The 12,997-nt window shown below is 39.8% G+C and overlaps 1 protein-coding gene across 5 annotated transcripts in view; it reads right to left on the reverse strand.

The window, feature by feature from the left end:
• Trappc9 (trafficking protein particle complex 9) overlaps positions 1 to 12,997 on the reverse strand; it is a 632,072-nt gene that overhangs the window by 601,730 nt on the left and 17,345 nt on the right. For 3 of the 5 annotated variants that reach the window (XM_013521332.1, XM_013521331.1, XM_013521335.1), the window contains 2 exons: positions 12,273 to 12,401; positions 4,669 to 4,695 (listed from right to left, as the gene is read on the reverse strand). In XM_013521332.1, the coding sequence (XP_013376786.1) occupies positions 4,669 to 4,695; positions 12,273 to 12,401 (156 nt within the window). The remainder of the gene's footprint in view (positions 1 to 4,668; positions 4,696 to 12,272; positions 12,402 to 12,997) is intronic. The other 2 variants (XM_013521334.1, XM_013521333.1) reach the window with 1 other exon arrangement.

Raw genomic sequence — 12,997 nt, forward strand, 5'->3', positions numbered from 1 at the left:
CCCCCTATTATTATGTTATCCTTCTTTTACTCTTTAAAAGAAAAAAAAAAAAAAAGAATGTTCTATAAGTCAGGCGTGGTGGCACACACCTGTAATCCCAGCACTTGGGAGGCTGAGGCAGGAGGATCATGGTGAGTTCAAGGCCAGCCTGGGCTACATAACTGAGTTCAATGCCAGTGTAAACTAAATAGCAAGACCCTGTCATACAAAAAAAAAGAATGTTCTATAAAGTAAATGGTCTGTACTCTTCAACAATATCAATCATCAAAAGCAAAAAAGAAAAGAAAGGCTGAGAAAAGCTATTTAAGATTAAACAACATGGGGCTGGGGATTTAGCTCAGCGGCACAGTGCCTGCCTGGCAAGTGCAAGGTAGTGAGTTCGATTCTTGGTACCAGAAAAAAACCAAAAACCAAGAAAAAAGAAAAAGATTAAACAATATGAAGTTGATATAGAAACTACCTGAAATGTATGATCTTGGATAGGACCCTGGGTCAGACAATAGAACTGCTGGCTAGGAACAGCTGGTAGAATGTAAACGGGATCTGCACAGTGAAATTCTCTGATTTTCACTACTATAACTGCATTTGTGCTGACCTTGTCCTTAAGAAATGCACACTGAACAACACGGTAGGCACCAGGCCTAACGCTCACTCCCATATTATACTCCTCTTATCAAATCTAGTTAATGAATGTATTTTGCTATATAACCATAATACATCTAAAGTAGTTGTAAATTTCATGGAATGCCTTTGAAACTTCCAGGCTGTTTTCAACAGATCTCAGAGGTATTTCTATACTGTTTTTTCCATTTTGAAGCAATTAACAGACCTATTGTCAAGACTGTTGTTACAGACAAGAATACAAGAACATCACGTTTTCAATAAGCTGCTAGAAAGAAAGGCACAATGCTAATACAGGATAGTGCTAATCATATATCTGATAAGCAATATGTGGAATATAAGAACTATTACAAATCAATAATAGTAAGATACCCCAACTGAAAAATGGATAAAGGATGTGAACAAACATTTTTTCAAAGTATACAATGACCAATAAACACTTGAGAAGATGCTCTGCTCAGCAGCTATGAGGGAAATGTAGTTCAAAGGTGCTGTGAGACAACACTCCATACCCACCAGGATGGCTAGAATCAAAAGGGTAACAACTGCCAATGAGCATGTAAAGAAAAGAGAACTCACACACATTACTGCTGAAAATATAAAGTGGTGCGGCCACTTTTGAAAATAAATGACAGTTTCTCCGAAAGTGAAAATACTGAGTTACCACATGGCCCAGCAATGTAACTTTTCACACATATACATAAGAGAATTTAAAATACACATCCACACAAAAACTAATACTGAAGAGTCCAGAGCATCATTATTCATAATAGCTGAAAAACAAAAACAATGCAGATGCCCATAAACTGACAGAACAGATAAAAGAAATGCAGTGCATTAACGTAGTGGAATACCATTCAGCAATAAAAAGAAAAGCAATACTGAAGTTAAAGAAGCCAGTCACAGAAGACCACATGTTGTTTGATGCCACTTAACATGAAATGTGTAGTACAAACAAATCCACAGGGAAAGAAAGTGAAGAGTGTGGCTGTGAGTGGTACAAGGACCTCTTGCCAGGGTGATGGGATGCCCTAAAATTGCCTGTATGGGCAGTGGTACAATTCCAGATACACTAAGAACCACTGAATTATACTTTTGTTTTGTTTTGGTTTTTGGTTTTTCTCTGGTACCAGGAACTGAACTCACGACCTTGCGCTTGCCAGGCAGGCGCTTTGCCGCTGAGCTAAATCCCCAGCCCCTGAATTATACATTTTAAATGGTTGAAATCTAGTAAAGATATTTTTTTTTAAAAAGCCCAAGAACAGTGCTCCCCCATAGTAAGTACAAACTGTTAATTTTTATTATGGAAAGAATAAACTCCCCTTAAAATAAAACTGGAGAAGCAAATGTGAGTCAAGTGAAATCAGCCAAAAGATTGTTTTCCTTAAATTAAGTACTTGCTGAACGTACACAAAATGTTAAAAAATAAGAGAAAAACAGACTTTGAAAAGAGAGCCATTCTACTTAAAATGCAGATTAAGAACTCAGAAGACCAGCCACAGTGCTGCTGGAAGGTGTGGTGTCCAGTGGTTCCAGGCTTTTGCTGTGCTGTTAGAAGAACTGGATGGGACAATCAGTGTACCTGAAAATACAATGTTGATTTAAAGTTTAAAAAAAAGAGAGAGCTGGGTGTGGTGGTACATGCCTATAATCCCAGCACTAAGGAAGTTGAGACCAGGGGTCACTCTGAGTTCAAGGCCAGCCTGGGATACATAGTGAGTTCAAGACCAGCCTGACCTATAAAGCAAGACCTTGTCTCAAAAAAATAAAAAACAAAACAAAAAAAGTACAAGAAGAAACAGGAAAATAAGTGAAAAAGGAGAAAAGTGGAGGCACATCCCACATGCAGGACAGGCCACTGTAAGAACAAGAAGGCAGCAATGGCCCTAAAGTCAATGGTCACCATCTTTTACACCCTCTCTCAACTTCAGATCTGGGCCATCAGAAGTTGTTCTGTACTGCATCCTTCCCAGGACAGACAGGTCATGCCCTATTGTCCCGCCTCCTTTCTGCTTCTTGATTGTCAGGTCACATCCTATTTTCCATGCCCTAATCTCCTGCCTCAACCAGAAGTCATGGAGGAGATGCTTTGTTCTTGAAATAAGCAATGGAGCGAGCACCCATCAAACTCTTCTGACTTTGGAAAAGTGGTGGGAAAAGCAAGCAGAAAAAAAAAGTTCTGAAACAGTATTCCTTCAACTATTATATCCATTTAAAACTCAAAAATAAACAGACGTAGTATAATTTTATGATAGTTTTATGTGAATGAGTTTCCTGGAGGGCTCAATGGTTTTATCACACCTGAGAGAAAGTTAGCTATTCAGATTCACAGGCTGTGGAAACCAAATCTCACTGCTCCTAGGAGCTGTGAAAAGATTCCCTCCTAGCAGACTTGCCATTAGCACACCCATGAGGGTCCGTACAGCAGAGATGGGGTTGCCTGAAAGATAGCTAAGGACCCAGGAGAGTGGTCAGTCCCAATCCTGGAAGAGTAGCTGCAGGGGAACAGCCTGTGGAGACAGCAACTAGATATGGATGAGAACAGAACTCAGTTTTCTTTCCTTGCTGTCCCTCAGCTAATTCGAATAAAGTCCGTATTACTCTCATTTAGGCCCAGTGAAGAAGATGCCCTCAAATGCCAGCACAGGCAACTGTGTCCTTTCCGGTAGCTTTCCCTTTTGTAGTAGAAGCCTGTCACATCCTGAGTGATAAAGTTTCACACAGTCATCCTCACCTTTACTTTCAGTACTCTCAACTCAATTTCATCTCTACACAACTGTATTTTGAAAGCCTTCAGTAATGTTTTTAAAACATTTTTATCTCAACAAACAATGGATTTTTCTCATCAGAAGAAAATCTGACTTTCTGAAGTAGCTCTCAGCTACTCCTATATGGTGTATGTATCCAATTCCCCAGCAAGTAACCTGACCAACACACTGAAATTCAGTCCTTTACATCAGGTACCACTAGCCAGACTGGACTCAATGACATCTAGTGGTCAAATACCAATGCATCCAATATCGACCTAATTTTCATTAGCTAAGGCACAGTCATCCAGTTCTTCAGTGACAGTAGGCCCTGCCATCAGATGGCTTTCTCTTCAGCCATTCAGCTCTCCTGGAAGCAAACAGCATCTGTTATGCTTTCTCTATGCTTCCTACAAGCCCTACCAAGAAACTTAGCCACCATCAGCCTACAGAAAGGATTGGACCCAAATAATAAAATGAAGATCTGCAAACCTGAGGCAACTCCATTGCAAAAGCAAAGCACAAAATGAGATGAAACCAGATGTCTGGGCCATGAAGCCTGTGTAAGTTCAGCTACCTCATTTGTATTCTTTCAAGGAAAGAGTTTGTCATTTTTCTATTATTTTGTCATTGTTTCTTATTAAGCCAGAAAATAATGGAGCTTATCATGAAATAATTAAGCACTGTAATAAAACAGATTTTTGCTATATTAATTACAGACAGTATTAAGTAAGGAAAAAAAAACCCACCTGTGTGAAAAATATAAAATTTCTTTCCCTATTAAAAAGACATATGCAGGGCTGGGGATTTAGCTCAGCGGCAAAAGCGCCTGCCTGGCAAGCGCAAGATCGTGAGTTCGGTTCCTGGTACCGGAGAAAAACAAAAAACAAAACAAAAAAAAGACATATGCAGAATGCAGTAGAAATTGGAATTGGTGTTGAAAAGAGCATAAGCCATGAAATCTGAGCAAAATCATTACTATGAATGACTTCAAAATAATAGGACATGCAGGCTCAATGCATTCAGAGAATTAAAGGCACAATTTTCAAATCATTCACTTAACCATGCTAGGAAAAGAATTTTCCTCTTCAACAGACAACATAAAGCAACAGGGTGCCCCATCAAACAAAGACCAAACAATAATCAGGTTTTTAACAGTTCTGATTTAAAGTAACTTAAATCAGAATGTTCCAAAGATCACAATCCAGAAATTTTAACCATTCATTCACACCATCATGGAACAAGCACTTTAAAAAAACAAACAAATAACCAAAAGAAACTAAGCATAGAGATCATGTACCTGGATCAATGAGAACTTCTTGTGCCCCTGGAAGAAAGAACAGATTATGGTATTTTATTTGGAAAAGAAAACTGCTTTTTTAAAGATAAGTACTAATATACATTTCATAATTCACTTAGCCTTGAGAAATCTGATCAGAAAGGCAATTCACACTTGTATCTGATCAGAAAGGCAATTCTGAGTAACAGCATGTTACCAGTAGTGTTCTGCTGCAGAACAAAAAAAGAAGAGCTATTATTCAGGTCCTACACAAACTAAAGTACCTCCTCACCTACCTCGTTCTCTTCCCACTTTCTGAGCTCATGTTCCTAACTCTTCTCAAACAAGTATGAGAATTTCTCATTTCCACAAGTAAGCCAAGTGACACAGGAATATTACTTGTGGAAATATCTGTCAGCACCCTGGAAAGGAGAGAGAAGGCTATACAGACTTAATGCCACTCCCCTAAATCAATCAATCAAGCTCCATCTCTGTCTCTCACTCTCTCTCTCTCTCTCTCTCTCTCTCTCTCTCTCTCTCTCTCTCTATTATTGAACAGTTCCTTCAGCTAAAGATTTCCAATGTTTAGAAGGTAGCTTTGTAATTAATTTAAAATATAAAATGATTAATTCCATTATTATCAAGAAGCCTGTGAAAATCTTGATCATCTGCTAAACTACCCAAGTATCAGAGAGATCCAATTAGTCTTCTCTTCAGAATGTAATTTCCCATCATAGCAAAACACACCCCAAGAGATACCAGCTACAAGAGCCACGCTTATTATTAGTTATTATTATTTGTAAACAGCTTAACAAGATTAAAAATATATGCCTTAACAGCACACACTCTTACTGAAGTAACATACTTATTTAATTGTCTGTATAGAGAGTAAGCTCCACAATTATGGTGCTTTTTAAGAGCTATTTTGTATATATCAATCTCTATTTTTAAATACAGACTAAAAACCACTGCAATCTGTAACCACCATCAAAATTTTTTGAAAAAAGAAAAAAGCTGGGCATGGTGGTAGCACACATCTATAATCCCAGCACTTGGAAGGCTGAGGCAGAAGGATTGCTTTGAGTCTGAGGCCAGCCTGGCCTACATAGTGAGTTCAGAACCAACCTGAACTACATAGTGAGACCCTGTCTCAAAAAACCAAAAAAAAAGAAAAAAAACAAAGGTGTTTTCTACTGGGTACTATGTCAGGATCCTTCCTTTCCCTGTGTGTCGGATCCACTCAGAAAGCACCCAGAATGTTCTACTCTAAGTCTGATGGGCGAAGTCCCCTCAGGAAGCCCCCAGGAAGCTCTTTTCTAAGTCTGAGGGGAAGTTCCCTCAGGATGCACCAAGGATGCTCTGCTCTACATCTAATGAAAGAAGTCCCCTCAGGAAATACCCAGGATACTTTGCTGTAAGTCTAATGAAAGAAGTCCCCTCAGGAAGTAGCCAGGATGCTCTGCTCTAAGACTGATGAAGGAGGTCCCCACAGGAAGCACACAAGATACTTGCTCTAGTCTAATGGAAAAGGTCTCCTTGGGAAGATCCTCTTTGGTACAGAGATGACAGGACTGGCTCAGTTCGTCTAAATTTGGAAAATAGTTCTACGATATTCATTGTACTATATCCATAAAGTTCATGGATAATGTGGCTTTGTCGATAACAAGAGTGACATTTCAATTCTCTACTTCTTTTGTCTAACCTCTCAACTGGCAGGTGGAGCAAACAGTGTTGTTACTGAGTTAAAGCACCCTAGTTAACAAGCATATAAAAAATTAAGCCCCACGAATACTGATTAACAAGTAACTCTGTGGCTTAAGATAGGTTCATAATAACTCTCCAAGGCCTCATCACCACTGCTGCTGCTAATGATGTTACAGGAGCTACTGACCTTCCCCAAATGTTCACTCACTTCGTACTTGGATCTTTCTTCATTTAACTGCTTCTGCTTATTTTAATTCCAGTTAATTACCAAACACTATAAAATGATATCTCCACACAAAGTAATAGCAAATGAGTATAAATCTTTTTATGAGATGATCCCTATGCTGGACACTTTACACACACCTTGTCTAGTTCTCACAATTGCACAAAGATGATATTAGCATTTCACAGATAAGGGGGAAAACCCTCAGAAAAAACTGAGTGAGTGCACATGCCTAAGTGTAGCACCAGCATTCAAACCAAGTCAGCAGGATTCAAAAAACTAGGCTCTTCTCCAGATATCACGCGGCCTCCCGCTGATCACATACAACAAGGGCTCAAAACTCAGGGTACTCAACACTCCTTTCAGCTTTAAGGCTCTCAGAAACGGTTTCTATTTCTTTTACAAAATCATGGCTGTCTGGTTTCTAACACCGGAAGAAAAGTAGTTTCACCACTGCTTTCACAGCATGCTGAAAATTCTCACACTGACATGACAGAACAAAATTAAGATGTAACTAGAATACGTTTTCCAGGTATCCAGGTACAATGGATATCGTGGTATTCTGAAGCATTAATCAAAGAAATCAAATTAAAGGAACCTTGTTTAAGTCTTCATTTATAAACAGGAAAACTAGGTATTTACAAAAAGAGGTAGAACAGCGCCACCTATGGCCAAAAACGCCTTCCTAACTGAAAAAGCAGCAAAATAAACTGCCTGGAAATAAACAACTATCAGTAGGGGTTTTCAAAATAGGACGCTCAGGGGCCACAGCTAAAGCTCAGCTGGCACATGCTGAAGTCCGCTTTAGGAAGAACAGTATTCAGTAATTAATTTTAAAAATTTAACACCTCTGATATAAACAAAAGAAAGGCTCACGGAAACTGATGTGATAAAAGGAAAAGATCTCTGCTGTCTGGTCCCGCCTCTTTGCCTTAGAGGTAAGGAGGCTGGGACACCAGGTATTCGACCCTCTGGCATTCACTTGCAAAGCTTCCCAAAGTCTTTGTACTTCGCTCTGTACCAAAAAACCAAATGATCTGCAGGAACCCCGCAGTCACAAAGCCAAGTCTGTATTTTGAGCAGCAGAGAGCTTTGGTAGCTTGCATAATGCCTCCCAATGGGCTGGTTAACTATAAGTCACACAGTTTTGTCAAGAAACAAAAATGTTTATGTACAAGTTAAAACAGGATGGCTTACTCAATGACATTCCCTTTTATTTCTTCCATAAAGAAAAAGCAATAGGTATCAAATCAACATTTCTACCTTTTTAACCTATTAAGGGCATAGAGAAAAAAAGAAATCAAACTTTTCTTCAACCACAGAAGAGATAAGCTTATTCCCTGAAAATAGTTCAATATCAGTTTTTCCAAACTTAATAGCTGTGGTCAACTTCTGAATGACAAATTCCTAGTCATTTAAAGGTTTCAGTAGGTAATTATATAGCAATATAAATTTTGAGTTGTAAAAATACATATTATGTACAAATAATCTTTAAATTCTTCAGCCTTAGGTAATGTAGCTATTTGTGTAATACCAGAATGTATATTACTAGAAAGACACTGATTTCATCAAAACTTCATACTGCATTTCACAATGTAAAACCAGACACTTATCACTTTAAACCATATTTATAAATATCATGTCAGTGTTCAACATGCATCAGCAATACATTACCAGCTTCATTATTCAAAGATGATGCTTTATCCCAGTATGTCATCTGACAGTTGCTTCACATTCATAGATGGTTGCATACTTGCTCTCTAACTCTTGCAGTCATACAAGGTATGCAACATCATCCTAACCTCACAAATTAAATGTATGCAAGTCATAAAAACGAGGATGACAGGTTCCCAAAACCTCACAATATTCAACATTAGAAAACAAGACCACAGGGCTGGGGATTAAGCTCAGCGGCACAGCGCCTGCCTGGCAAGTGGAAGGTCATGAGTTCAATTCCCGGTACCAGAAAAGAAACAACAACAAAAAAAAAAAAACAGAAAACAAGACCACAGATTTTTACTGTCTTTCAAAATGCATTAACTTAATATTTTCCTCATATAAACACTACACAAAACCAAGTCAGTCTGTTTACTTTTTCTCTTAACAAGCATCACTAGAAAAAAACAAACTGCAAGTCATTAGCAATAGCTGGATTTTTTAACCACTTTCTGCACTGTAAGCCCTTTTAATGTGCTGTTCTCTATGCTTACAAAGACAGTAAAAATATTAACTTTTAGGTTGGTAGCTGAGAATAAGACATTACTGAAAAGACAAAAGTTTAATCTACACTATTCTATCTTATTTTTTCACCGACACCTCTTTCTTTTAAGGCCTTGTCAGATTTAGACCACTGAAAGCTATCACGTATAAACTCAGTACATTTCAGGCAAGCAGGCAAAGGGAGGCTGGTTACAGAAACAATTAAGAATTCACACTTTGCAGTCAAATCCAGTCAGGTTCACCTCCAACCCAGCCACTCACCAGCTGAGGATTTGGGGCAAGTCACCTAGCCTCAGTCCCCTCACCTGCACAAGGAAGTACTGGTAACTTGCCCCAAACGCCTGCCAGAGGTGGACCACAGTAAAGCACTGAATGTAGCTACTGGCACGGGAGTGGGGCTGGATGATTCGTACCTATTTTGATGATTTGGTTCCCTCCAGCCCCCTGCTGAGGCTCAAACCCAGGTCCTAGCCCAGGCTAAGTACATGCTCTACCACCAAGCCATATTCCAAACCTGTTTTGATGATCTTGTTGATGATGACTGCTATTACTAGCAGGTTCAGAGAGATCAAAAAGTAGCAATTTAAGAAACATTTATGAGTCAATAATAGCCATTTTCTTCTGGATTGATTACAGGATGTCCTATTTAATCAGCTAAGTTGTACCTATCAATTAGAGACATACAGGTTCATACATAAGTGGCCAGAATAATTAGTATACCCAACCTTTCAATACCACAAAAGGAAAGTATAAAGAAACAAACTAAAACAAAATGAGAATTAAAGCAAAAAGAGGCAAGAAGTACAGAATTGTTTTTATTAAAGCTAAGATATCTCAATTTTTGTTTTTTTGTTGTTTTTTTGTTGTTGTTTTTTTCCGGTACCAGGAATCAAACTCACGACCTCACACTTGCCAGGCAGGCGCTGCGCAGCTGAGCTAAATCTCCAGCCCCAAGATATCTCAATTTTAAGAGGGAAAAAAATCCCCTTTCTCAGAGGAAATGTGCTTGAAAACTAATCAGGACCTGAGATGTCTAGAGTCTTTCAACAGTGTTCCCGAATTCATATCGCTGCTAGATAATTATTAATATCAATAGTATTGATAATAACAGTTTCTGACATCATCAAGTGCTAGACTGAGAGTATTCTGGGTCCTAGTTTATTTATATATTCTACTCAACCTTCACAATAACCCTGTGAGTAGGGGCTATTATTATCTTCCCCATCTTATAGATAAGGAAAGTAACGCACAAAGAGATTAAATAATTTGCTCCAAATCATACCGATAGCAACTGACATCTCTATTTCTGCTCTTCTGCTGCCGAGATATTATTCCATGAAATAAAAAGGGGGACGTTAAATGGTTTGTCTGGTCTTTACTTCAGACAGTATATGCCATGAACTTCTGAGGTGAGACCAGGGCGCCACCACAAACTGAGAAAGCTTGAGCATAATATCAAAGATGAGACCATGTGTGGAGAAGGCCATTCTTTGATTGGAAAGCACTGAGGACACACAATGATTTGTTTATTGTTGCAAAAATGAACTGAAACCTTTCACCTGAAGATAAGAGTATATTTGAATTGCAGGACATTCCTATTTTTTAGTCTTGCCATGCACTGTAAAAATTAATGGGAAGTAAGGACTGTGATTGTAGTGGATTGATAAACTGGTGGCCAACTTATAACCCCCAGCTGAACTGAGGAAGCGTGCTGCTGGGTGTGGGAGGCCCACCAGGGGATTGCTGCCAGCAGCATAAGAGGCAGAATTGGAGGATGATGCTTTAATTACTAAAACATGTGGTATCCACCCATTTGTACTAGCTATGCCCTTGGCTCTCACTCAATAAAAGGTGACTGAGATTGGTAATCGAGGCTACAGTCCAAGAGGCTATATGCCCCCTGATCCCAGACTTTTGCCTCTCTTGTTTTTCTTGTCTCTCTTACTTTTTCTATTCATCCAAGGGCACCTCGTTCTCAGGACCTGTCACCCTGGATAGAATGACAACCATGCAGTTCTCCAAGACGAGATCCAGCCTGCTGGCACAGACATGGGTGCTGCGCTGGTTCTGAGCTGGTTGAACAAGGTGCTAGTGCCTCAGTGGTAGTTACTGCGTATTTCCCAAGGGTGTCGTTAACACTAAAAAGTTGCCAAGATTTTTACACTACACAAACCTAAATATAGACATTTCTCTCCTTTAAACTCTATTTACCTACATTCAGAAAGGGAAAAAATGAAACATTACTCTAAAAAGTTTCTAGTCTCACTAATCACATCAGTGGAACAGCTGTCAACTCTTCAAACCATCACCACAACAAAATCTTCAGAAAAGCACTCCCAAAGAGTGCAGAGATGTTCTTTTAAAGAGAATCCAGGACCTGATTTCACCTCTGTGCTTGTGGTAGAGACACTAGGATCTGGAAGCCAAATACAGAAAACTGTAAATCCTAAAAGGCTGCAGTGTCAAGCCAGGGACAGCAGCTATGACCACAAGGAATACAGTGGGTGGCTGGTAACAGCCAGTGGGTCTCACGGGAGACCAAAGCCAGGAGGCACTGAGCAGACATTTCTCTTTCAAACTTCACACTCAGCATTGCCTCTCAACCTGCTTCCCTCTCCTCTCAGGAACCAGCAGGAGAGATTTCCTGTGGAAGAATGAAACAACATCTTCAGGGAACATGATGGCTTCATCTCAGTAGCTGCACCTGGATCCAGATGGTATGCCACAGACCCCCATTCACAAAGGCAGGCTCTGCATTCTTTGCTGATGGTGCAGAGGATAATACACTTCAGGGGAAAAGAAATCCAAGTGTGTCTCCATCCAACACACATTCACTACTTTTCTTCCTCTCTGGGAGGAAAATGTGGGCTTACTCACTGGAGAGGATGTCTGAAAGTCACACTGATCATAAAGACCTACAAGTTTAGTTTGGGGCCTTGAGCTCTCCACTCTTCATTACATTTGTGACCCATGCAACATGATGACTGTGTCCTCCACCGCTACTAAAGACAAGTTCATTCATTCAAGGGGCAAAAGGTTCTAGTTCATTGGTCATTACTCTGCCAAAGTTTTTCACTCTTCATTGCTGCTAACAAACAAGCAAATCAAACCTAACTCATTACGGGAAATGCATTAACCAATAAGGTAAGAAATAACCCCAAGCCTTAAATTAGCTGTTAAAACTCACTTCTGGAACCAACCTTTCCCAGTATGTAGAAATGATGAAAGAAGGCCAGACACAGATCCTCAAGTCAGCTCCCCCCAAGGATCCAGAAACAACCTATCACTGTAAGCCATCAACAGTGGTCAGTACAATGGATTTAAAAAAAGAAGACAATGTCTCATATGCAAGATGTCAGACTCAACAGATTTTATACTTTATTTAAACATCATTCGGGCCTAGGCAAAGCAATGAATTCCTCATATTGTTTTTTAAAAACTGCCGGTAAGCACAAGGCAAGGAAAAAGCAGCACTCACCTGGTCGATGTCTATTGGCTGCTTCAGCAGGGAGGGAGCTACCCTGGAGCCTCCGAGCCCCAGTTTTACCGCCTGTTCCACCAGGATAGTGGTAAATGACAGATGCTGAGCACAGTCCTTCCAAGGCAGCTGGACAGTAAGAAGAAGAAAAAAAGAAATAGAACTAGTAAAGTTAGTGGTCCATGATTACCTCAAGCTGCATGGCGAATAAATGATTTGAACCTCTAGATACTTTGCAAACACCTATTTTTCCCCAAAACAAAGATCAAACTTAAAAGATCACTAGTTTTGTTACACATAGAAACTTGCCACCTAGCTTTCACAGTGGCAGGGCTGGTACCACAGAAGACTCATAAAGTCCCAGGTCTCACCACGGGCTTCAGTGCAAAGATGAAACACCCTCCCACTCTGTTTTTTCCCCAGAATAGCATGTTTATAGATACCACATGCAGGTACAGTGCCAGATTCTAGAGCTAGAGATATGGGGCAGAAAATGCTGTAGGCCAAAAATATCTAAAAGTAAGACCACCAACACAGGACCAGAACACCTTTCCACCTCACACGCCCTACATGCTACAAGCATTTCCAGAGCAAACACGAGCTCCCTGACAGGGAGGGTTCTAGCTCTGCCTATCTGCCTGGGGAGTCAGAAGAGGCTGCTCTTCCAACTAGGCTTTCTGGTTGTCTCTCTTTGAATTAAAAAAAAAAAAAAAATACCAGGATAT

Source organism: Chinchilla lanigera, unplaced genomic scaffold, assembly GCF_000276665.1.
Source record: "Chinchilla lanigera isolate Chin_1 unplaced genomic scaffold, ChiLan1.0 scaffold00060, whole genome shotgun sequence".
Taxonomy (NCBI): Eukaryota; Metazoa; Chordata; class Mammalia; order Rodentia; family Chinchillidae; genus Chinchilla; species Chinchilla lanigera.